This window comes from Canis lupus, chromosome 30 (assembly GCF_011100685.1).
Source record: "Canis lupus familiaris isolate Mischka breed German Shepherd chromosome 30, alternate assembly UU_Cfam_GSD_1.0, whole genome shotgun sequence".
Classification (NCBI taxonomy): domain Eukaryota; kingdom Metazoa; phylum Chordata; class Mammalia; order Carnivora; family Canidae; genus Canis; species Canis lupus.
In genome coordinates, this window is record NC_049251.1 from 30,331,321 (window position 1) to 30,357,162 (window position 25,842).

The 25,842-nt window shown below is 40.3% G+C and overlaps 3 protein-coding genes across 7 annotated transcripts in view; 2 read left to right on the forward strand and 1 right to left on the reverse strand.

The window, feature by feature from the left end:
- Window positions 1–12,447, forward strand: part of HACD3 (3-hydroxyacyl-CoA dehydratase 3) — a 40,385-nt gene extending 27,938 nt beyond the window's left edge. The window contains exons 7-11 of the mRNA XM_038580748.1: window positions 3,330–3,457; window positions 5,111–5,223; window positions 6,884–6,990; window positions 7,662–7,793; window positions 10,771–12,447. Coding sequence (XP_038436676.1) covers window positions 3,330–3,457; window positions 5,111–5,223; window positions 6,884–6,990; window positions 7,662–7,793; window positions 10,771–10,847 — 557 coding nt within the window. The 3' untranslated portion in view covers window positions 10,848–12,447. The remainder of the gene's footprint in view (window positions 1–3,329; window positions 3,458–5,110; window positions 5,224–6,883; window positions 6,991–7,661; window positions 7,794–10,770) is intronic.
- Window positions 12,448–12,867: 420 nt separating this feature from the next.
- Window positions 12,868–25,842, reverse strand: part of INTS14 (integrator complex subunit 14) — a 35,169-nt gene continuing 22,194 nt past the window's right edge. For all 5 annotated transcript variants that reach the window (XM_038580745.1, XM_038580746.1, XM_038580743.1 and 2 more), the window contains 3 exons: window positions 18,091–18,209; window positions 15,467–15,532; window positions 12,868–13,762 (listed from right to left, as the gene is read on the reverse strand). In XM_038580745.1, coding sequence (XP_038436673.1) covers window positions 13,511–13,762; window positions 15,467–15,532; window positions 18,091–18,209 — 437 coding nt within the window. In that variant the 3' untranslated portion in view covers window positions 12,868–13,510. The remainder of the gene's footprint in view (window positions 13,763–15,466; window positions 15,533–18,090; window positions 18,210–25,842) is intronic.
- Window positions 23,156–23,507, forward strand: LOC119866847 (60S ribosomal protein L36-like). The gene is given in 2 exon segments (XM_038581096.1): window positions 23,156–23,284; window positions 23,286–23,507. Coding segments are annotated over 2 exon segments (351 nt in total).

Sequence of the window (25,842 nt, forward strand, 5' to 3'; positions counted from 1 at the left end):
TGTAAACATGTACTTGCTAAACTTGTTGCTGAGGAAACACTAGCAAACTCTTGGGCTTGTCTAGAAACTCTTGTTTGAGCTTACCTAGGTCTCTCTTAAGGAATACTAAGAGCCCAGGCACTCTAATTTTATTTTTTAAAAAGATTGTTCCTGAGGCACCTGAGTGGCTCAGTGGTTGAGCATCTGCCTTTGGCTCAAGGCATAATCCCAGGGTCCTAGAATCCAGTCCTGCATCAGGCTCCCCGCAGGGAGCCTGTACCTCCCTTTCCCTCTACCTACGTCTCTGCCTCTCCCTCTGTGTCTCTCATGAGTAGATAGATAAGATTTTTAAAAAATTAAATTTAAAAAAATTTTCCAATTATAAAAATGTGTTAAAAATACAATGTGTTAATTACAGAAAAATCAGAAAACAAAGACTTAAATAACACTCTACTGTAATCCCATCTATGAGAGCAACAGATCCTTGGCACCTTCGTGTATATGCTTCCAACCCACAAAGCTTTCTCAGGAGCAAGGAACAATTCCTGATATGGAATTGTGAGATTAAATGGGAGATCGTTTTTAAGGATTTCCATGTATACTGTCCAGACAGTATACTGTATTATACTACCACATTATAGTATCTCTCCTCCCATTAACGTGAGTGCCTTTTACTGCTTAAAACAGTTTTTTTGTTTTCAAATTATAAAAGTAAACATGGTGATTTAAGCTAATTTGGAAAGAGGGGGAAACCAGAGTAGAGGTGTGGGGGGAGAGAAGAGGAGGTAAATAAGCCGTTGTCCATCACTATTAATATAGCCATACATTTCCTTTTAGTTTTTCTCCTGCAGTTAGAAATTATTATTATTATTATTATTATTATTATTATTTAAAGATTTTATTTATTTATTCATGAGAGACACACAGAGAGAGAGAGAGAGAGAGAGGCAGAGACACTGGCAGAGGAGAAGCAGGCTCCATGCAGGAAGCCCAATGCGGGACTTGATCCCACGTCTCCAGGATCACACCCTGGGCCGAAGGCAGCGCTAAACCACTGAGCCACCCCGACTGACTTTTTTTTTTTTTTAAGATTTAGAAATTATAATCCTACTGTGTGTGTCCACAATTTTCTGTCTGGTTTTAAAAGCAAAATTATAAGCATTTTGTTAATAAAATTCTTTGTAATTATCATTTGAGAAATTCAGCATCTATGCCTGAATTGAGACAGGGATGTAAACTCCTAGCAAAGCCACGAGATCTAATTTTTGTTCAGCACATGCCAAATCTTTAGTCACAGCTTTGTGTTTTCCCAACGGGAGGTCTTCATTTTTCAAAGATTTATCTGAGGAGAAATGCCACCTTAATGTGAATCCCCTTAAAATGGACACCAGAATTTCATTGGAAATGTTGACAAAAAGATTTGGTTGGGATTTTATCTTGAAATGGGAGATTTAAAATTGAGAGAATAAGTTGTTTTTGTCTTACATGTAGCAAAATCTAAGTTGCCGTTGTAATTTTACGTTAATTCTTCCAAAGAAAAGAATTCATCTAATTCTGAACTAAATTACTGTTGGAATTTTTCTGTCAAAATTATATGATAACACTATAAACCGTTCTTCATTTCGCATTTGACTTTGTAGCAGGATAGTAGAGCAGATCAGTTTTGCAAAAATATTTAGAGGGCTTCTTTAAGTTTTTTTTGCAAGGGCCTTTTTTATTCAACTGATGTTTAAACCAGACCTTCTGGGGACTCCTACAAATGTCATCTTTGTTGGTCACTGGCCTAACTGTGCCAGGTCCTTGGGGCCAGTCCTTGTATTTCATAGGCAGGGAGCCAAGAACCCTAAACCTCGTGCACGGTGAAGGCAGGCCAAAAGATTGTCCTGCCTGCAATATCAATAGTACCTTGGTTGAGAAACATGGCAAGAAGAATGTAGGAGTGCAGGGTGCCAAGTAAGGATCAGTATGAAAAGTAAAGGATTTTATTTTATGGTCCGCTCACAGCTGATACTGCAATCACTGATGGTCCTATAAGCAATAATTGTCATTTAAAATCATTACATAATATTCCATGAAGTAGCTCTACTGTAGTTTACTCCAACTTTCTATATGCTTAGGTATTCAGACAAACACTACTTTAATATACTTGGGAAAAATGCTTCGGAGAAAGACTTTGTGCCTCAGAAACTTTTGTGGATTTTTTTTTTTTCATTTTAGATTTTGTAGTTAGGATAGATTCTTAAAATAAGAGTTATTAAGATGAAATATGTAAAATGCAAATAAAGTTTTTGAAAGTTTTATTCACTACTTTTGGACCTCTGCGTTTATTTATGATTGTACAATTTTGAGATTTTCATAGGCTAGATTGCATTCAGTATATGTGCTATAATTTAATTTTGAATCCAGTGAGATAATGGATCTGACCAGACTAATCTCCGGCCTGTTACATTGGCTTTTCAGCTTATAGTAACTGAAGGAAGTCTAGGTATGCATTTATTTATTTATTTATTTATTTATTTATTTATTTATTTATTTATTTATTTATTTATTTATTTTTAAGATTTTATTTATTTATTCATGAGAGACACACAGAGAGAGAGAGAGAGAGAGGGGCAGAGACACAGGCAGAGGGAGAAGCAGGCTCCATGCAGGGAGCCCGATGCGGGACTCGATCCCGGGTCTCCAGGATCACGCCCTGGGCTGAAGGCAGCGCTAAACTGCTGAGCCACCGGGGCTGCCCTTTCCTTGCCTTTTATTTATTTATTTTTTTAAATTTTTATTTATTTATGATAGTCACACAGAGAGAGAGAGGCAGAGACACAGGCAGAGGGAGAAGCAGGCTCCATGCACCGGGAGCCCGATGTGGGATTCGATCCCGGGTCTCCAGGATCGTGCCCTGGGCCAAAGGCAGGCGCCAAACTGCTGCGCCACCCAGGGATCCCTTTTTATTTATTTATTTATTTTTAATTTTTAATTTCCTTGCCTTTTAAAATGAGAAGGACATACAGGGTTTATGTGTTAACTTTCTAATAACTAGTAGAGTTCACTATTCATGACCTCACAGGCTTGTTCCCACCGGCTTAGTTTGGAGAGTAAACTTGACTCTGACTGGCTGTTTATTATACTTATCTTTAAATTCCTTTCATGCAAGGAGTTATCTAGTTTGAGAAATAATTCTGTTGGAATTAGCTACTGGACTTACCCTTTATTTTTGTTTTGGGTTTCTTTCTTTTTTTTTTTACTTACCCTTTTAAAAAAATATTTTATTTAAATTCAACTTGCCAACATATAGTATAACAGCCAGTGGTCATCCCATCGTGACTTACCCTTAATGTATCTTTGTCCCATAGAGTCCTTCTATGACACATTCCATACCTTGGCCGACATGATGTATTTCTGCCAGATGCTGTCAGTTGTGGAAACTATCAATGCAGCAATTGGCGTCACTAAGTCACCAGTGATCCCTTGTCTTATCCAGGTACTGAACAGTTGACCTCAGATTTCAGTGTTTAGTAGGTATGCTGTAATTAGCTGGGAAGTCTCAATGCATAAAAATCTCTCTTTGCACAGAAGTAGCATGGTTTTCTCTGAACAAGGAGGAAAACTCAAAGCCCAGGGATATTTTCCAAAGTAGACTTTTACCATTTCCAGTCTGGTTGGTTTGTTTATAACATCTTAAAATCACAAAGTTATAAAAAGGCTTTAAGATGAGGGGAACCTGATTCTCAAGCAGAAGCAGAAAAACTTACCCACAATCTTTTCAGGTAGAGATGTGCTTGGTCTGCTCCCAGCTTGAGTAGGTGAAGGCATTGCAATCCTAGGAGCTCTTTGCACTTTGGGCTTTCTTCCATATATGCAGGGGACTCTTTTGACTGATATGGGGATTCCCCCCTCCCTCAATACATCTGTATTTTCTAGTATTTGGAAGATTGCTATCAGGAACAGGGCATCAAAGTCTTTTAACTTCCTTGCCCTATTTCCTCACCATGAGATTATATACTATTAAATCCCACCTACCCAGACTCAGGGGGAAACAGGTGATTGCTGGTTAGTCTCTTCTGGAGTATTCTTTCTATAGTTCTACCCTTCTCTGGTACATCAGCTCTGGCATTCTGATAGTATCAATGGCATGGGTAAAGGGTGATTGTAACCCTTGTTACTCCTGGGTTCTCTGTTCTTGGATAGAGAGGCTGTTTTGTTCAGTCTAAAAAATCAAAGAGGATAAGCGAGTGACCCGCTCATGTGGAATAGTATTTTTTGTAGATCAAAGGGTAGTGCAGGTAAGCATGAGGCTAGAATTTCTAGGGTGGAGTGGAAGGGAGGGGTTCGGTATCATCACAGCGCACGGCTCTGGGGAGTGCCATTCATGTAGAATGCAGCGTGAGCCGAGCCTCCTGGTGTTGGACAGCACCATACGTGCCAACATGGATGCGTCTTGGAAGCATAACAACAGTAAGAAACAAGTCACAGAATAATACGATCTATTTCAGAAAGTTTAAAAACAGAGTGAAAAAAAACAGGCAAGAGTGAAACAGGATACTATTTAGAACTACGTACATAAGCAGTAAACCTATAAAGGGAAGCAATGGAATGGTTAACACGAGATAGTAGTTACTTAGGGGTGACTGCCACACTGGTAACGCTCTGGATCTAAACTTGGGGTCTGCAGACACAAGTGGGCTTCTGGCAGTGTTCTTTAAACTGCATCTGAATGTGTGTGAGCATTTTTGAAAATACGCTATTTGTGATGATATATTTACACACATATACACAGTCTATTCAGAAAGACTGCTTTGGGTACTTTAACTTGCTCCAAAACTGGAGCAGAAGCTTAACTAGCTGAGCTCAGCCTTTTTCTTTCCTTTTTAAAAAGATTTTGTTGCTTTTTAATTTTTTAAGTAATCTCTACCCGCCCCCCCCCCCCCCCCCCCCCCCCCCCCAGTGTGGGGCTTGAATTTCACGACCCTGAGATCAGGAGTTGCCTGCTCCACCGACTGAGCCAGCTAGGCAGCCCTCAGTTTTTTTCTATTTACCTTGAATTTAGAGGCACTAGGTTTTAGATAATGCATTTATATAGTTTTTGTAGAATATATATTTAAACTTTTTCCTCTCTTGTGGATTCTTTTAATAGCTTCTTGGAAGAAATTTCATTTTGTTTATCATCTTTGGCACCATGGAAGAAATGCAAAACAAAGCTGTGGTTTTCTTTGTGTTTTATTCGTGGAGTGCAGTTGAAGTTTTCAGGTGGGTAGAAATGCCAGCTTGGTAGTTTGAATGCTTCTCCCTCTTCTGGAGCAGCTCTTTTCTGGAGGGAGTTTTATTTGGAGTCTCATTTGGTTTGAGATTAAGGTTCCATGAGTGGAGAGCTCTAGCTGCATCTGTGTGCTCTGCAAAGATGAGGCATTTTTTTTGTTTTGTTTTGTTTCTAAAGATTTTATTTGAGAGAAGAGAGGGGCCACAAGGAGGGGGAGGCGGCAGGGAGAGGGAGAAGGAGGCTCCCCACAGAGCAGGGAGTCTGATGTGGGGCTTGATCTCAGGACCCCAGGATTATGGCCTGAGCTGAACGCAGATACCTAACCGACTGAGCCACCCAGGCGACTGAGCCATGTTTTTTTTGTTGTTGTTTTTGTTTTTTTTTGTTTTTTTTTTAAAGCAGTCATTAGATCATAGATGGTACCAGCCTGGGCACTGGCGAGCAGAGGGAGGGAGTCAAGAGATGCAGAGAAGGGAAAGACCCATCTTACCATCTTACCCTTCAGGATCTTGCTGTTTTGTTGGAAAGAGGGCTCATCCACATGGGAAAATTTTGAAAGGGGAAGAAATGTGGAGGGAGTAGGCAGGTTGGATGGAACCAGTGAAGACCAGCCTACTAGAAGAATGATGGAAATATATCTTTTACTACAAGATTACTGAAGTTTGAATCAACCCCTTATCTGAATCTGCCATTCTCAGTCGTCAGTAGGAGAAATATCTTTAACAACAACAATGAAAATATTAAAAGTAGAGGTATTTTTCTCTACCCGACCATACATAGTCCATTTCTTTTTTGGTCAGGTGGAGCAAGGGTTTTGCAGACTGACTCCTCAGCTCTGGGTTTGGAGATATTTTGGCAAAGTTAATAGTTGAGAGGGAGAAGAGGCGGGAGCAGCCCTAGATTGTGTCTTAACTGTGCTCTGAATAGTATCCCGTATACCCTCTAATCTACTAATACAGAGGTGAAAGAGATTATAAAAACTTAATATTAACTCTGGGAAGAAAAATTTCTTTTTTGTTATCTCTTTTTTAAAAAGAGTGTATCTACTTCTAGGTTAGGAGTCTTTTGTATACTTTAATTTTGAATTTTTTTTTGTTTTATTTTTAAGTGGGAGAAGGGCAGAGTTCTGGAGAAGAGAGAGAATCTTTTTTTTTTTTTTTTTTTTTTTTTTTGAGGAGAGAGAATCTTAAGCAGACTCCACACTCAATCTCATGACCCTGAGATCATAACCTGAGCTAAAATCAAGAGTGACACTTAACCAACTGAGCTACCCAAGGGCCCCATATACTTTGATGGCATTCCTTTATCCAGAGATAAATTATCAAGGTGTCTGTCATCCTTACCTACTTAGAACATAAATCAGAACTTAAAAAGCAAAGAGCTTTTGAACATTCATTCCATATACTGAACTATTCCAAAGACGGTTCCTTTACGACCTAAACTTAGTCTGCCATCAAAGAGAGTTCACATCCACTGAAAATTGGGAGAAGAGTGTGATGGGAGTTTGTGAGTAGACAGCCCAGGACTATAATTCTGTTCTGAAGAAGCCGTGTGTGGCTCATTGTGAAATTAGTCTTCTTGAATGATGCTCTAGGGTTGCATTGAGGACCTGAAGTAGCTTTTCACATCTGAATTCCTTATTTTCAATAGGTACCCCTTCTACATGCTTTCCTGCATTGACATGGATTGGAAGGTGCTCACATGGCTTCGTTACACTGTGTGGATCCCCCTGTATCCTCTAGGATGTTTGGCAGAAGGTACTTTCTGTTCAGCACTAGGTTTTATAAGCTTGGTTCCAAAGGATAGCTGAGCTGATAGGCCAAAGCTTTCTTCCTTCCTCTGCCAGCCTTAGTCGGATATACGGGTGTTAGACTTTTTAAGAATTTCTTTCTTGTGGCTTCCTTCCATAAAACTCCTGGTACCCGGGCTATTCCAGGGAAATAGCTCATTTTTGTAAGGTTTGGAAGCTGGGTGTTCATGTATTGCATGCTTCCTATTTATATGGTATTTAGAGTTTTCCAAAGCAGGTTCTCACAATGACTTCATTTTATTCTAACAAACACCTAGTGAGTGAGGCAGGTAGGGATTTTTCTCTCCCATTTTATTTTATTTTTTTTTTTTTTTATTTTTTTTTTTTTCTCCCATTTTATAGAATAGAAAACCATAAGCTCAGTGCTATCAAAATGGATGTTCCAAAAAAAAAAACCAAACAAACAAACAAAATGGATGTTCCTCCTTCATATTGTCAGCTTGGAGGCTCATCTTTTGTAAAAACTAGGGAGAGAAATGAAACAGGTACCAAGAGGGAGGAAGCATTTTCAGCACAGCTGGAACCGAAACTGGGGTGGGGTGGGGGGGTTAGAAGCTTCTCTCACTAGATGGTACTGTATCTCATTTGCTTCTGACAAGTTCTTGTTTCTGCTTTCAGCTGTCTCAGTGATCCAGTCAATTCCAGTATTCAACGAAACAGGAAGATTCAGTTTCACATTGCCATATCCGGTGAAAATCAAAGTTAGATTTTCCTTTTTTCTTCAGATTTATCTTATAATATTATTTTTAGGTAAGTATTGGCTTTTCCCTGTTACTTCTTAGAGGATAGAGTTAAATGACTCAAAGTTTTCAAAGCCTTTAGTAGGCTTGTTATTTCCAGAAGAGTAGTATAGAGTTAAAAATATTATTTTATAAAACAGGGATCCCTGGGTGGCGCAGCGGTTTGGCGCCTGCCTTTGGCCCAGGGCGCGATCCTGGAGACCCGGGATCGAATCCCACATCGGGCTCCCGGTGCATGGAGCCTGCTTCTCCCTCTGCCTGTTGTGTCTCTGCCTCTCTCTCTCTCTTGTATGACTATCATAAAAAAAAAAAAAAAAAAAAATGTTTATAAAACAAACCCATGAGGAGAATATGCTATATAGTTCTTCCAAATCACCAGTGGGTGAGTTTATATTCTTGGCATGCTCTCAGTCACTGGGAATGTACCATATCTCATGTTTAAAACAATGTAAGAAGCTCTTTAGAAGTAGACTAAGAAGCATATTTTAATTTTACTAATTTTATGACACATTGCTTATCCAGAGTGTTCAGAGGTTATTGTATAATACCACTGGCAGCAAAGAAGGAAGAAGGCAGCCAAGGCCTCTGAGCAGCCAAGATATGTCATAAAGCTTCCATCTAATAATAAGGCCCCCCCTGCTGCTCATGTAAAACCTGCTTATATGTTAAGTTTCTTTGATATAAAATCTCAGATCTTTGCCTTAATTCCTAAAAACTAAGAACTAAAAGAAGTAAACCTAATTATTGCAAATATGAGAAATTTAAAAGCCTTCCTGACCAGAAGGACTGTTTTAGATGAAGTTCTAATGCATTTAATATAATTTACATATTTCTCTCTGTTTTAGTTCATAGAAATCTTAAGGTGGCCCTAATTAAGTAGGACTGTCTGGTCTTCTAGCAACAGGCTATGACAACAGATAGTATGTTAGTTATCTACTGCTGTGGTAACAAATTACCCCAAAACTTAGCAGCTGAACACTGACAATGTTCAGTGACAACAGCCGACAATGAACACTTATTATCGCATATGGCTTCTGAGGGTCAGAAAGCAGCCTAGCTGGGTGGCTTAGAGTCCCTCTGAGGTCTCTGTCAGGGGCTGCGGTTTCTGCAGTCTTGACTGGGATTGGAAGATCTGCTCCAGCTCACTCATAGAACTGTGAACAGGAGGCTTCAGTTTCTTGCCACAGTACTTCTCCATGTGGCTGCTTGGGACATGGCTTCCCACAGAGCAAGTGGTTTGAGGGCCAGAAGCCACACTCTTCATTTTTTGCCTTTAAAAAAAAATTTATTTTTTTAATAGAAATATATTTGACATAAAATTGTGTAAATTTAAGGTATACGTGTTGATTTGGTTCATCGATATATTGTAATGATTACCATTGTAGACACGATTTGCACCTTTATCAGGTCCATACTGCCTTCTATCCCCTCATCTCAGAAGTGACATACCACCGCTTTTGCCATATACTGTTGGTTACACAGTCCTACCTGGTACAGTATGGGAGGGGATACACAAGGGTAGGAGATACAGGAGGTAGGATCACTGGGGACCATCTGGGAGGCTAGCTGCCCCAGTGAGAGGAAGACCATGAAAAGTATATCCAAGAAACTCAGTGGTCTTGATCATTTAGGACTGGGGGACAAGAGACCCACACCCTTAGGAGCCCCTTAGGGTACCAGCACATGGCAAAGCACAAGTTACATTATGGGTATAGACCATCTGCCAAAGGTTGGTTGGTTGGTTATTTCTTTCTTTCTTTCTTTATTTGCTAAAGGTGAAATTTTATTCAATTTCTCCTTCTTTTCTATTTCAGAAAGGGTGTAATTTATTTCAGAAAGATTTCTAACCAGAAAATGTTAAAATGTTTGGCTCTTGAAGGGAGTATGCTTCAGTTTGGAAAATGCACTTATTAAAAGAGTTCTTTACCTCTACTACTGGATAAAGCTAGTGTTACTGCAACTAGGCTCCATGAGGTGTGCATACTGAACGTGTTCAAGAGGAATAAGTATTGGAAGGACCCTTGAAATATTTTACTAGAAAAGTTAGAAGGGTAATATTTTAATGTGCATTAACCCTAGTGCCTTTTCTTCATTTTGTACACTCCAGTTTACAAGGTTTTATATTCATATTGCTTTTGACCACAATGTAGTTTTTCTTATTCTTTAGAATGAAATAAATTTCAAATTTGTGTAATTTAGAAGTACACTCAGTTACATTAGCATATAGATTAAAGTGCTTTTGTAAACATAACATTCATTCTCTCGTTAGTAAGCCTGTAAATTAGGTGTTGTTAACCTTCTTGTACAATGAGGAAACTGAGGTGGGGCTAAGCCACAGAACTTGTTAGTGGTCAAGTAGGATTAAAAGTTTTTTCTGACTCTGAAATCCTGCGATTTTCTAATTTACTTCCTAGAAAAGTGTTTCATACCTTTAAGACTGTTGCTTAATACAGGTTATTGTGTAGCCTTGAATCAAAAATTGGGTTTTTTATTCAGATTTCTATATTTCATTTAATGTAAATCTTAACCTTGAAAGAAAGAACAAAGGAAAACTGAACTCTTATTAATGAGATGTTTAGGAGTGAAGTATACTGATGTCTGTAGCTTACAGTGAAATACATCAAAAATGAGATGGCGATGGGTAGGCGATAAAGTGAATATAATAAAAAGTTAAAGTTGTAGATCTAAGTGTTGGTTTACTGTACACTATGATTGAAAATTTTCATATTAGAATACGGGAGAAGAGGAAATAGTAAACCCACTGGGGACAAAGTGAGTGGTCTCTAGTGCACTGACGATAACTTGTTCAGAGTTAACAATTCCCGAGCACCCTGCAGTAGTAAGCACGGTGCTGTGGGGATAAGGATAAGCAGCCATCTGGAGATAGTCCCTGCCCCAGAAGCTTCTGGTTATAAACATAGACCAAGATGCCCTCAGTCTTTTCCCTTGGTCCCTCATTGTCTTTTTTTTCTTTTTTTCTTTTTCAGGGTTGTACATAAATTTCCGTCACCTTTACAAACAGCGCAGGCGGCGCTTTGGACAAAAAAAGAAAAAGATCCACTGAAAAGAGAGATTTAGATGATTTCTTGCCAGTTTGAGCCTAATCTATAATTCTTACAGTTTTACCTTCTTGTACTGATGTAAAAGTTTTTTTAAAGTTAAATGATTAAATTCTCAGTGAGGCTATATATATATATATATTACCCTTTTCTCCAGTAACATTCCTGAATATCTGTATTATCTTAGTGTAATACTTGCATGACATGGATTCCTGATACCTGAGGACAGGTTTGTTCTTGTGTGTTCCATTAATGACAGCAAAAGACTCACTCAGCCCTACCCCCATGTACTCCTTGTCCTGTCGCTCTCACATGGGCCAGAGATCTTTCTTCAGTGCCCTCACCCTACCAGGTACTGGCCATTCTCATAGCTGGGATTTGTTCATTTCAGCGGTTGCTTGTGATAAAAACAAGCACTGTTGCCTGTGAAAGTGATTCAGGCAGGACCTTACACATTCCGTACCCAAGAGGTGACTTGTGAAGTGGGGTGGCCTTGATTTTTTTTTGAAAATCAAGTTTGACTTAGGCACTGATAAAACATTTCTGAGTCTGAGTGGGGCCAGAGAACACAGATTACTCCTGATCATCTTTTGGCTTCTAACACCACCTGATAGGACAGGGCTTACCTGTGTGCACACTGAGGAGGCACAGAATGGGGAGAAACCAGTCAGAACCTTGGAACACCATGATCACCTACTTCATTCCGAGCTAAGTCAGAACTATTTTTAACACTAAAGATGGAACACTAGTTTAGAAAACCGTGAGATTCTAAGAGTTCCAAACCCAAGTGGGCTACAGGGTGTCCGAAGGGTCCACCTGGTAGGTAGTAACAGCTGCTGGCAGTGCAGCCTGTAGCAACCTGGGAGCGGATGAAACACACCTACAAGACAGTCGTGAAACAGCTTTCTTCCTTCCTCTGCCTTGGCTGAGTCCATTTACTTGTATACCTGTCAGAGTGACAGGCGGAACGGACCGCAAAAACACCTGCCTTTGTTCTGTTGTTTCACTCTTCTGCTCTCAGAGAGTGAAATCAGAGTAAGAACTCTGGCTGGAGGAGCTTAACAAAGCTTCCTGGCGGGAAACCCACCAACAGAGAAACTGAGAGAAAGATCAACATTGTAAAGTTTGGCCATTGTCAAAAACATCGTTTGCTCTACTACATTCCAAGTAAAATATGTGTCAGAAGTGATGCTTGTATAAAAGAATTTAAGAGCACGAGAGCTTTCTGTTCTGTATTCCTATTGTCCTTGGGGGAAAGGAGACTCCGTGAGTTGTGCTCTTTCTCTGGGCCCGACATGGGAATGTGGGTTTGACCTAAAAACATCTAACTAGCACAGGTTGGCTGGTTTTGTTGTTTTTTTTTAACAAGTTCATTGCACTGACGGGTATTTTGCATGTCTGTAACTTCTGTCAACATTTGTTTGTGTTAACTTCTGATGTTCTTTCAACTGACTTTGTTTACTTGGCCAGATCAGCTTTGCAGCACATGCTGCATCTTTGTGGCAGAGTCCTGTACTCTTAGTGATTGTTCTAAACTTCTTTATTGCTGTCTGAGAAAGCAAAAGATTGTGTATTTCTATTAAACATTTACAATCAAAATCCTAATAGCCTGTGTTTACAGATCATTTAGTCTGAGAGGTTTTCAAGCTGTCAATGAGAAAGTCCTTTGTTCAGACAAAATAGTAGATAGCCTGGTGAAATGTTGAACTCAGCATGTTAAAGGGTTGCTTGGGTTGAGGCCTGCGGGAGTGATCCCTCAGGAAATCCAGAGTGATCTGAAAAGCACTGATGACAGAACACTCGGAGAAGTTATGTGACTTGCCAACGTTACGAAGCTAGCTAATGGATTGGTACCGTTTCCACTTGGGTGGAACCTGGCGTAGGCAGAGACCTAACCAGAAACAGGGATGTCCGCATGGAACCCAAGGAACTCAGGATTTACGAATCTGGCCACTTAGGAAGCTGAAATTACATTCAGATGCTAGGACAGGCTGAAAGGCAAGGACCCATTAGTTTCCCAGGGAATCGGTTTTATAGAAAATGACGTATTTTATTTTCATCAAAAAACAGAACAAAACTTGAAGCAACAGGAATCATTTTACACATTTCTGGTTGCTGTTGAAAAGTCTGTATGTCAAGACATACCAAAAGCACCAAAGGGTTATTACCATCAAGGTTTTGCCCGAGTTCTAAGGTTCTGAAACTTAATAGTGTTGGGCTTGTACTTAGCAAATCCCAGACGATTTGGGCTGCTCATTCCAAGGACAGAAGTGGGAAAATATCCAAATGGTTGGGAGAGGAGAGTGAGAAGAGCCTTTCAGGAAGCCAGAGAACCCTCGCTGATTAGGTTTCCTGAGAAGTGGGGAGAGCTCTGTGCTCAGCAGTCTTTTAAGTTTCTCAGGAGATGTGCTCATCATGAGAGCAACAGTGGATTTCTGGGCTTAAAGACTCAGCCCCAGAAAGCGTAGGTCAAAGCCCAAGCAGCCAACCACCCTTCAGAACCCTCCTCAGGTTCGAGCAGTCACTGAAACTCAGAAGCCAGTACTTCTGAGGCAGCCTCAGAGGGTCTTTAGGTGGTTCTTACAGAGGTGAACGAATTGGAAAGTTTTTACCCCCAAGTCATTTTCACCTGTCATGAAAAAAAGAAGGCAGGTTCCCATAGTCAGCGTCACATCCTTTCAGCGCTGCTCCCAGAGAAGTCTGTGTGCAACGGTGTGATGTTGTGCTCATAGCCGGCATACTCGGAGGTGCCAGTACTGGCCAGCTTGAGCTGCTGCGCGGCATGGGTCAGCTGGAATGCGGCGTCTGGGTGCGCTGTGTCGGGCAGCAGCGTGCACTCCCTTTCCAACATGTCAGCCACCCCTTTTAGCAGATCCAGGAAACCAAATGCCAGGGCAGCCTTTCGTAAACGGTTTAGCTCCTGAAACAAGATCGAAAACCCCCACCAATGTTTACGAAATGCATTTTCCTTATCACATACTTACCAAGTGCTCTCAACTCAGTAAGTTTTTCTGGATCCCCTAACTTAAGTGAGCATTTTTATAGGAGAACAAATGCTTGTAGAGATGCCAGTAACAAGAGAGTGTGATGACATGATGGGAGTTCCTCTACAGGTGATCAGAAAGCTGGCTGGCTCAGACACAGGTGGTCATCACCACAGCTGATAAGCACTTACACCAAACACGAGACACTTTGCACACATTTCATTCACTCATAACTCTCAAGTGAATGACTTTTCCTGTTACTCAGCCATGGAAAAGGCTAGTCCCAAACCTCAGGGGCTCTGAACCCTCTAACCTCCTTCCTGACTGGGCCTTAGGCCAAACAACAATGAACATGTTTGGTGGAGGTTCTGAAAGATTCAAGAAGTCTGACCTGAAAGATTTCACAAAAAGAAGGGTCGGGTAGTGGATGGAAACTGAAATTCAAAAAGCCCCGTCAACCACTTAGCAGCAGTGCAATCTAGGCCAATTGTGTAGCCTCTCCAGGTCTTAGTGGTCTCATGCACAAAGCAAGAAGGGTGGCCTCCTCCTCGTCCTCTGTAGGGGCTGACGCAGTTGCCTGGCTGAGGCCCTTCCACATCTGATAGTGGGATTGTATACAGCTGGAAGTGGGCTTTCTGACCATCTCGCTACTATCATCTGTTAGCAAGATTAAAGTTCAGCAGAAGGCCAAAGTAGGAGTACGCCTTCTTGAGTAGACAGTTGACAAATGTGTGCAGGCAAGAGAGGGACTACCCCCAAGGAGTGGTCACAAGGGGCCATGTACACTATGGGCTTCACGGGGAGGGAGGGCATGGCGGCCAAGCAGCTCTAGTTTGAACTCTGATTAAGGTTGCTCTTGCTTGATTTCACCAGCTTGCCACATAATTAGGTTTGAAGACAACAGTGACATAAAGATAATGAGATAACACCCAAAGTAGCACGTATGTTCTCCGGAAGAGATGCTAGCCTGAGGGAGGCTGTGTGCGCCGTGAACTATTAGCAGCTGGGCCGCAACTGACAACACCGCATATGTCACACACCACTTAATTTCATTTCAACCAAACACTAGATGGAAAAGGAAGAAACAAGGTGTTTCCTTAAATGCACCCCCAACTCCACTCACTAGTTATAACTTTATTCCCTCTGCCAATAGTTCTGGATTAGTTAGGCAGGTTTCCGGAGGGCCATCGTTACCCAATTCATAAAAGTACAATTTTAGTAGTCCTTCCTGGAAGCAGCTTCTTGGGTGGGTAAGAATGTTCTGGGAAATCACCATCCCAGGAGGGCATCCTGGTTGCCTGGGGTTGGACTAGATACTCATATGAGAGTGATGAGGAGAGTTCAGGGCTGGCCCACAGGTTCTTCTGACTTCTTCAGTCACTCACAGCAGCACCAATAAAGAGGAGCCCTTGTGCACAAAATCAGGTCACTTAAATACTTCCAATTCTTGGACTTTAGGGCAGTGGTGGACCTATCACTTCTACTGACTTTATCAATGAAAACACTGAGGCATAAGCCAAATATTTCTAACTGCTGTCCATGTTCACTCTGCTATCACATTCTCCGACAATTGAGAACCATTTATTTTTGGCACACATCCCAGAGCCCACCCTCTTCCACTATAATTCGGATAGTCTCACCTTATAGAATGTCTGTGTTTTTTCAGGTAGTTTCCTTGCATTTCTTAAAATCTTCTGTACATCTGTCTATCAAAGGTAAAAAGATTTCAACAGTAAGATTTTGCAGTCAACGGGGAAAGAATACAAAAGAATGGCTCTAAATGTTTAGAGAAATGAAAATGGGAACAGAGGTACAGTGTCAGCGGATCCCTTCTGAGTTAATGTCACTATTCTATTCAAATTAGTAAAGGACCTCTCTCCTTCAAAATGTTTGATGATAATAAATCCCCTAGTGACAGAAATGAACTTGTCCCACAAAAATACATCCAATTAAACCCATCCATCTATAGCCAACTGCTTTTTTGGCCAGGGTGCCAAGACCATTCAATGGGGGAAGGAACAGTCCCTTCAACAGATGGTGCCAGGACAGTTGGATATCCACATGTAAAAGAATGAAGCTGGACTCTTCATACCATGTACAAAAAAAAAAAAAAATAGTTCAGAGACCTAAATGCAAGAGTTAAAACTACAAAAACTCTTAGAAGAAAACATAGGTGTAACTCTTCATGACCTGGGATTGGTAATGACTTCTAAGTTATGACAATAGCATAGCAACAAAAGAAAATTTTTGGCAAATGTTCTTAGCAGCATTATTCACAACAGCCAAAAGGTGGAAACAATCTGAATGTTCATCAACTGAATGAATGGGTAAAGAAATGTGGCCATCATAAAGAATGAAGTAGTGATCTATGTTACAACATGTCTGAATGTTGAAAACATTATGTTAAGTGAAGGAACCCAAAGACAAAAAGTCACATATTTTATGATGCTACTTATTTATTAAAGATTCGATTTGAAAGAGTGAGTGAGTGAGAGACAGCACAAGCCAGGAGGAAAGGCAGAGGGAGATTCCAATGTGGAGCTCGATCCCAGGACCCTGGGATCATGACCTGAGCTGAAGGTAGACACTTAACCAACTGAGCCACACAGGCACCTCTATATGATGCTGTTTATATGAAATATCTAGAATAGGGCAAATCCATAGAGTCAAGAAGCAGATTAATGATTGCCAAGGGCTGGGGGAAGTTAGGAATGTAGAGTGACTTGCTTAATGGGTACAAGGTTTCCTCCTGAGGTGATGAAAATGTTCTAGAACTACATAGTGATGATGGTTGTATAACATTATGATTGTACTAAATGCCACTGAACTGTATACTTTAAAACGGCTGAAATGATCACTTTTATGTGTTTTTCACGATAAAAAAATACACCCAGACCAAAACAAAATTTAAAAATAATTTAAGAAGGGATCCCTGGGTGGCGCAGCGGTTTGGCGCCTGCCTTTGGCCCAGGGCGCGATCCTGGAGACCCGGGATCGAATCCCACATTGGGCTCCCGGTGCATGGAGCCTGCTTCTCCCTCTGCCTATGTCTCTGCCTTTCTCTCTCTGTGACTATCATAAATAAATAAAAAAACTTAAAAAAAATAAATTAAAAAAAATAATTTAAGAAAAATTCAGCTTTCCTTCTGACAGGGAATACTAGGGTCAGGGATGATAGGAAAGAGAGAATCTGATTTGCCAACAAAGCCCCATCCTCTTAGCCATGGCAGGATGAGTTCAGTTTCTGTGGTAAGGGGGCTACAAGAAACCGTGCCATCAACAGAAGCTACTTCCCTTATTAGATGACCTAACCTCTTCTTGTTTGGCTTAGGTTGGACTCATTGGAGGAATAAAGAAAAAAAAATGGTGCTCAAATGAGAAAAAAGGCTCTAAAAAGGGGCACCTGGATGGCTCAGTTGGTTAAGAGGCTGCCTTCAGTTCAGGTCATGATCCCAGGGGCCTGGGATGGAGCCCTGCATCAGGGGCTCGGGGGAGCCTGCTTCTCTCTCTCTCTGCCCCCTCCCCCCAACCCATGCTCGCTCTCACTGGAATGCTCTCTCTCAAATAAGTAAAAATCTTTTTCTTAAAAGGCTCAAAAAGTAATTTTTAAAAATAGGTAGAAATGACTGTAAGTCAGTGGAAGGAGAAATATCACTGAGTACTTTGCTTGAAAGCAGCATACCTTGATAACAGCGTAACTTAGTTTTCCATAAAGATGTTTTTATGCAATTAAGGTGTAATGCCATTGCTTGGGTTCTATATGGGGACAGAAGAAATAACCCAACAAAGATTTTTACATCCTTCTTAAAACTGCTGTTAAAGATAAAAGCCATTATGTCAAGGCCTCACCATGTCAAAAATTTTACACTGAACATGCCAGGAAAATGTGTCTCTCTAGAATTGACATGCTTCCTTTTATCAGACAAGAAAAATCATATAACCCTACATGTAGTTTTCCTGACCCAGGTAGCAGGAAGCTGAGAGCCAAATTGCTCAAATACAATTATCATTTCCCCTTGGGTTCCTGGCACAACTGTCTCCCCTCTTGCTCTAGGTTTTGTGCTGCTCTAAATTTTTAAGAAGTGATTTTGCTGTATACGTGTTTTACTGTAGGCCACCTCAAATTCTTTTTGGAAATAATGACAAACATTGGAAGTAAATGAATTACTAAGTATCAAATGAAAGGAAAATCAAATCAGATGTCTGTCTGCCTGCAGAATTCCTCCCCCTGCCCAGCAGGAAGCAACGTGAATGGTCATGTTACCTGCAGGCCACTGGGTTTGATCCAGACAGTCACATTCTGGGCATAACTGCGTTTGTTTTTGGGCTGCAGGGGGAATGGGCTCTTATTGTCATCTTCTCCATAAGGATTTTCTTTAGCATCTTAAAAGAAAAAGACATTCTTGAAATGACATCTGGTAAAACATAATCAATTACATTTCCAATTAGGCTAGCTCTTCAAATCATTCAATCTTCTACATCCTGTTATTTCCTTAATTAAGAAAATCCATTCACTTCCCTCAGGTTAGGGAACCAGTTCTCAACAGAAAGCCACTGATGCAGGAGACTAAACAATCAACTGAGGCCCATGTAGGTGAAAAAACAAATTAATGTTTTTGAATAGACATACTTCACTTACCTGCTTTATGAACTGAGGTCAGAAAGAATAAAACCATTACATGCGATGATTCTAAAGTACATATTTAAAAAAATTCATAAACACACATAATACAATTCTATGTAGTCTAGTCCAGTGCTTTCCAACAGAATTTTCTACAATGATCAAATGGTAGTCACTGGTCCATGCGGCCACTGAACACTTAACTTGTGGCTAGAGTGACTGAGGAACTGAATTTTAAATTTTACTCATTTTAACTTAAATAGCCTCAGGTATCTAGTGGTGACAGGACTGGACAGCATAAGTCTAAACAGAGAAAATTCCAGAGGAAAATTTTATGGAGTTACATTAGGAAAAGGGCAAGAGAAGAATTACTTTCTTGGTGAAAATACATCCCATGTATCATGGCATATTAGTTATTGCTTTCAAAGATTTAAAGCCAGGTTTTTTTTGTTTTTTTTTTTAAGCCACGTGAATAAGGTTTTCTGTTTTTCTGCTTCCTGAGCCAATGAAACTTTGCCACTTATATCTACTGGCTAATTTTATCCTGATCACTACCACCTTCTGGGGTAGACAGAGCTGGATCATTTCCCCAACAAGTTTAGGGAGCTTAAATCCCTTGCCCAAATATTCATGTGTGCAACTAGAATTAACCCAGTTTCTCTGAGGCAGAAGCTCTCTAACCCCAATTTGGCCACTAATTTAAATGTTTTCTACTGGCGCCTCCTCCCAGCCCCTCCAAAAGGTATCAGCCCAGCTTTCCAGACATATTTCCACAAATACTTGCACATATATAAACCTTTTTTAGCCAGGCCAAGATCCCAACAGTCTTTCTCCATGCACCACGTTTATTTCCAACTTTCCTGTCACTATTTCTGTTATTTCCCTTGCCTGGAGTGCTCCATTCTCTCATCCACTTATTCCCTTACTTACTTGCTCACTCATTAGCTGTACTAAGTCCCCACTAGCAGCAAGCACTCCACTAGAAGTGTGGATGGAGAAGATTTTTTTCTGGACTCAAGGAACTTACAGAATAAAGAATATGTATTAAGTTCCAAACACTTTATATATACACCTTGTTTCCTTACAGCAACTCTAGTGGGGGGTAGATATTATTGGTCCCATGAGAGATGGGAACTGAGGCTCAGAGAGGTTGGATGTTCACAGGCTTCACAGTCACTCAGTGGGGCCTGCTTGCAAAGGCAATGCTTTTTCTACCACTCAACACCACTGTTCCTCACATACCCAAACTCACTTATATTCCAGGTCCAGATCTTATCCCACCTTCTCCATCAAGTTGTCCTAAGTGTTCCTGGCACACAGTACTTTCTCTAGACCCTTTTCTACTATAGCACTCAGTATCAGTATCAAACTTTTCAACATCTAACCCCAGTCTATCTTGTATTGTCTCTAGTTATTTGGAGCCTATATGTGGTAACTGGCTTGACAGACAAAAAATACTGCATTTATGAAAAAAGAACAGGAGATTTAGACATAAGAGGTATGATAGCAGAAATTTTTAAAACTTGCAAGATAAAGCTGAAGATACTTTACAGAAATTAGAACAAAAAGAAGAAAATGGGAAAATGGGTGGAAAATAATTTTTTTTTAAGATTTTATTTATTTATTCATGATAGTCACAGAGAGAGAGAGAGAGAGAGAGAGAGAGAGAGACAGAGGCAGAGACACAGGCAGAGGGAGAAGCAGGCTCCATATAGGGAGCCCGACGTGGGATTCAATCCCGGGTCTCCAGGATCGCACCCTGGGCCAAAGGCAGGCGCCAAACCGCTGCGCCACCCAGGGATCCCGGAAAATAAGAAAATTATACAAAAATCGTAAACAGATGTTTTGGAAAGGGGGAACAAAGAAAACAGAGAGGGGAAAATAAAAAACATGATTCACATTCCCAGGACTGAAGAACATAAACTGCCAGGTGGAAAGGCCCAGTGAATGCCCAGCATGATGAATGAAGAGACTAACAACTAAGTACATCATTCTGAAAATCCAGAACACGAGGACACAAAGAAAACGCCTCTGGGAGAGCAGAGGAAATACAGATCCAGGTCAAAAAACTGGCAGCATGGGATTAGACTCTCAGTAGCAACACAGGAAGCCAGAAAAGAAAAACAGAACTATGCATCAAAAACTCTAAGGTAATGTGATTCCCAGCCCAGCACTCAAAACCCAACTGAACTATCAATACAGATATTTCCAAATATACAAGATTTCAAATACCTATGTCCCATGTACCCTTTTCTCAGGTGGAGTCACAAAACAGGAAAGCCACAGGAGAGATGGGAAGGGAAAGCCTAAAGAACCAACGGTCTACTTAAGAAACAAGAGGAAGGGAAATGACTCTAAGGGGAAAAAAAGAAGACAAAAATGCCTGAAGAAAGTATTTTACTTAGGGGGGAATTATGGCAAGTATACAGAAAAGAGCAAAGAAAAGCAAAGACACAAAAGAAAGTAAAGAGAAGGCCATGAGAGAGCCCAGAGGGGAGGGCTGGGTGCCCTCCTCTGCTGCTGGTCACCCCCACAGCCTGCTTGCCCCGCTCTTTCCTGGAGTCTCTGAGGAACCTCAGTGTCTTCCAATACAGCCTTCCTTTTAACGGAAGTTAGAAGACAGCTGACCTTTGAACAACATGGTTGTAAACCGTATAGGTCTACTAATACACAAAACTTTTCCCATAAATACAAATACTGTAAATGTATTTTCTCTTTGTTAGGCTTTTTAAAATAATATTTTCTCTAGCTTTCTTGATTGTAAGAATGCAGCATATAATACATATAACATACAAAATATCTGTTCATCAACTGTTTGTTACTGGGTAAGGCTTATGGTCAACAGTAGTCCCTTACTAGTTAAGTTGTGGGAGAGTTAAAAGTCATAACCCCACATTATTCAGGAGTCAACTGCACATTTATCTTGCCTGCTAGAAAAAAGAAAAAAATGTCTTAAAAAAATAATAACTGGTGCAGAGAACAAAGAGTTGCAAAACAAAGTGTAACTCAGTGTACCACATGGCTTAGTCATAAATAATGTTCACATCATCTAACAAGGACAGAATACTGCTTTACCCAAAAAAGAACACTGTAACCACACTGGAAGGATAGAAGGGAAAAATGTGCTTCTTGGGTGGGTGGGTGGGGATGGTGAAGCTAACAGAGCTAAGCAGTCAACATTAAAAAATAAAAAAGGACATTTAGAATGGAAAAAAACCCTCAATACTTATATTATTTATAAGTATAAATACCAAAACAAAACCTCCCACAATTAGAAGTTGTAAGTGGTTGTTTCTAGGAACAGAATGAGAAGTAGGAGGGATAGCTATAAACAACCATACTGTTTTGCATGCCTTGGTTTGACTAAAAATAAATAATACATACAAGTTCTTTGACATTGGCCATGGAAAAATTTTTCTAGGTATGTCTCTTCAAGCAAGGGAAACGAAAGCAAAGTAAAGCTACTGGGAGGGAGTACATTAAAATATAAAACTTTTGCAGTCAAGAAAATCATCAACACAACAAAAAGGCAACCGATTGAATGGAAGAAGACATTTGTAAATGATATATCCAGTAAGCAGTTAACATCCAAAATATCTCAAGAGCTTCTACAATTCAGTACCAGAAAAACAAATAATACAATTAAAAAATAGGCAGAGGACCTGAATAGACATTTTTTGGGAGACATGCAAATGGCCAGCAGACACATGAAAAGATGCTCAACATCACTGATCATCAAGGAAATGCAAATTAAAACCATAACGCATTATCACCTTATACCTGACAGAATGACTAAAATAAAAAACAAAAAATAGAGATGCCTGGATGGCTTAGTCAATTAAACGTTAGACTCTTGGTTTTGGCTCAGATCGTGATTGTGGGATTGAGCCCTGTGTTGGGCTCCGTGCTCAGAGAGAAGTCAGCTTGAAAGACTCTCTCCCTCTGCCCTACCCTCACATACACACACACACACACACACACACACACACACACACACTCTAAAATAAATAAATAAATCTTTAAAAACAATCAAACAAAAACAAAAAATGATATTGACCAGGATGTGAAGAAAAAGAAACCTCTGGTTCCTTGAGCAATGTTGGTGGAAATACAAATTAGTGCAGTCACTGTGGAAAACAGTATGGAGGTCCCTCAAAAAATTAAAATAGAATTACTATGTATGATTCATTAATTCCACTACTGGGTATTTACCAAAGAAAATGAAAACACTAATTTGAAAAGATATATGCACCTCTATATTTACTGCAGCGTTATTTACAACAACCAAGGTATGGAAGCAACCCAAGAATCCATCTATAGAAGGATGGAAAAAGATAAGGCGTGTGTATTTATCTACACAATGGGATATTATTCAGCCATAAAAAAGAATGAGATCTTGCCATTTGTAACAATATGGTGCTAAGTGAAATAAGTCAGAAAGACAAATCCCACACAACTTCTCATATGTATAATTTCAGAAACAAAAGAAATAAAGAAAGAGACAAAAAACAGACTCTTAAGCAGAGAGAACTGGTGGTTGCCAGATAGGAGGTATGTGGGAAGATGGGTGAAAGAGATAAAGGGGATTAAGCACAAATAATGTATAGAATCGCTGAATCATTATATCCTATACCTGAAACTAACACAGTGTGTTAATTATACTTCAATTAAAAAAAAAAAAAAGAAAAAACCTGGGGGGGCAGCAGCCATGGCTCTGTGCTACCCTACGGCCATGGACGTCAATGAGGACCACAAGTTGGCTAAGAATATCAGTGACCACAGCCACTACCATGGGCGCCTCACCAAGCATATCAAGTCTGCGCAGGACATGATCCTCTTGGATCATGTGAGGCTTCGCTCCATACGAGCAGTGTGCCATGGAGCTGCTCAAGGTCTCCAAGGACAAGTTCACCAAGAGAAGGGTGGGGACACACATTTGTGCCAAAAGGAAAAGAGAAGAGCTAAGCAATGTCCTGGCAGCCAGGAGGAAAGTGGGAGTCAAGAAGGACTTCACTCCCTCCCCTGTCTGTAATAAAGCCTGTTTTATTCTAACTTCATAAGACTGTCTCCAGAATTAAATGAGATTACACATTTCATTGTGTCTAGCACAGTGCCTGGTACAAAGTTAAATTCAATAAAATGTAGCTTTATTCTCTTAATTTGAAAAAAAAAAGAACAGACCCTGAGGCAGGAAAAAATGAATAAGGGGCAAAGTAAAAAGCAGTTCAAACCTGAATGAAAAATATGTGTAACAAACCAAGCACTGCTAGATTGGAAACTAGATTAGAAAGGAATCTGAATGTTACACTTCAGATTATGGACAAGTAATCTGTGTGAAAAATGTCACAACAGTCTAGGTCAGGGATCAACAAACTTTTCCTGCAAAGGGGCCAGACAATAAATATTTTAGTTTATGGGTTATATGGTTTCTGTTGCAACTGCCCGACTCTGCCCTCAAAGCAGGAAAGCAGCCCTAGATAAGACACACCTACATGAGTATGACTGTGTAATGAAACTTTACATTAAAGCTTTATTTACAAAATAAACAGTGGGCTAGTTTGGCCAGCAGGCATTGGTTAGCTGGCCTTTGATCTAAATGAAAGGTAAAAAAAAAAGCCAAAACAGGGCAAGAGCAGGGCAAATGAAAAGGCAGAATGAATTTAGGATTGCTACAGAGACCAGGAGGTAAGGAATCTCTACAACCTAATACCCACAGCTTCCTCTGCCCTGTGCTCTCCAGTTACTGCCTTACTTTTCTCTTCTTGTGGCAAACCTGTCATGGTCGTTTCCTCATCTTAGACACACTCCTCAACTTGCCTCCTAGCTAACCATGGACCTAAGTTACCCAAAAATCTCCTGTAGGGATGAAATGACTCTTGATTCATAGTGTCCTCTTCATTCCTCCTGGTTCTATTCCTTCCTAAAACTCTTTACAACACTCATTCTGCAGTCTCTTTTAGATTAAGTTCTCAAGGGACTAATCCTCCTGTTGGCCTCCCTTCAAAAGAAATAAAATCCTTACATAATTTAAAGACTTTTCTTCAAATCAGGAACACATCTTCAACAGGGATATTTTTGGCAGAAGTCCTTTTGCCTTGGGTTGTCATTATATTTACTCTGGAGGATGTACCATGGGTTTCATTGCTTCAGAAAGAGTTTTTTGGTGCATTATTTGGTTTTGGAGAGTCCTACTTCAGAATGGGTAGTGTCAATCTGCATGGTGCACAACTTGGGCTTCAAATTCTCATGGGAGCCTTTTTTTTTTTTTTAATATGTAGAAAAACAGGTAGAAACAATGGGTAGAATTTTTTTTTAATTAATTAATTAATTAATTTATGATAGTCATCAGAGAGAGAGAGAGAGAGAGGCAGAGACACAGGCAGAGGGAGAAGCAGGCTCCATGCACCGGGAGCCTGATGTGGGATTCGATCCCGGGTCTCCAGGATCGCGTCTTGGGCCAAAGGCAGGCGCCAAACCGCTGTGCCACCCAGGGATCCCTGGGTAGAATTTTTCTTGTCAACATCTCACCGAGGGAACAGATCTTCCACATTCCTAGCTTTACTCAGAGATTTCAGTTCTTTGTCTTGTTTGGAACCAAAATCATATCTCTTTTCCTGTGTGAACTTTAAAATGCCAGGCCCTGTATCCTACCCCAAGAGCTGGCCAACTACGGCCTGCTGCCTCTTTTTGAGTTAAAAATGGTTTTTATATTTTTAAATAGTTGGGGGAAAAATCGAAAGAATAAGATTTCATGACATGTGAAAATTATACGAAATTCAAATTCTGGTGTCCATAAAGAATATTTTATTGGAAGAGGTCACTCCCATTCATTTACGTATTGTGCTAAAATGGCAGTGTTTAGCAGTTAAGACAGAGATCATATGGCTTGCAAAAACTAAAATATTTACTATCTGGCCCTTTATTGATACAGCTTACTGCCTAGCTTCTAGGGTCTATACTCAGTCAAAATCTTTTCTAGGCTTCAGTGGCAAAGGCATCCTTCAGGCTAAACTGACATGCACATGTGCAGTAGACAGGGTATGCAGGCCACATATAATACATCTGTATGAGACACTGTACTTTTTTCTTGAATCTTTTTATTCTCTTGGCTTCTGTGACATCACTTTCTTCTACTTTTCCTTCTGCCTATTCCCTTCTCATTTTCATTTATTAGCACCCTTTCCACTATCACCAGTAGTTACTCTTTTCTAAGGATTTGGTCCTTGGGTCTCTTTTTTTCTTCCTGAGGCAAGGGCTTCTTAATGTGTGGTTATGGATCACCTGGATCATAAGCACTTGGGTAATATTAGAACTTCAAGTTCTTGGGCCGGAATCCAGACCTACTGAATCAGAATCTCTGTAAGTGGGGCCCAGGGAACAATTTTTAAAGGAGTT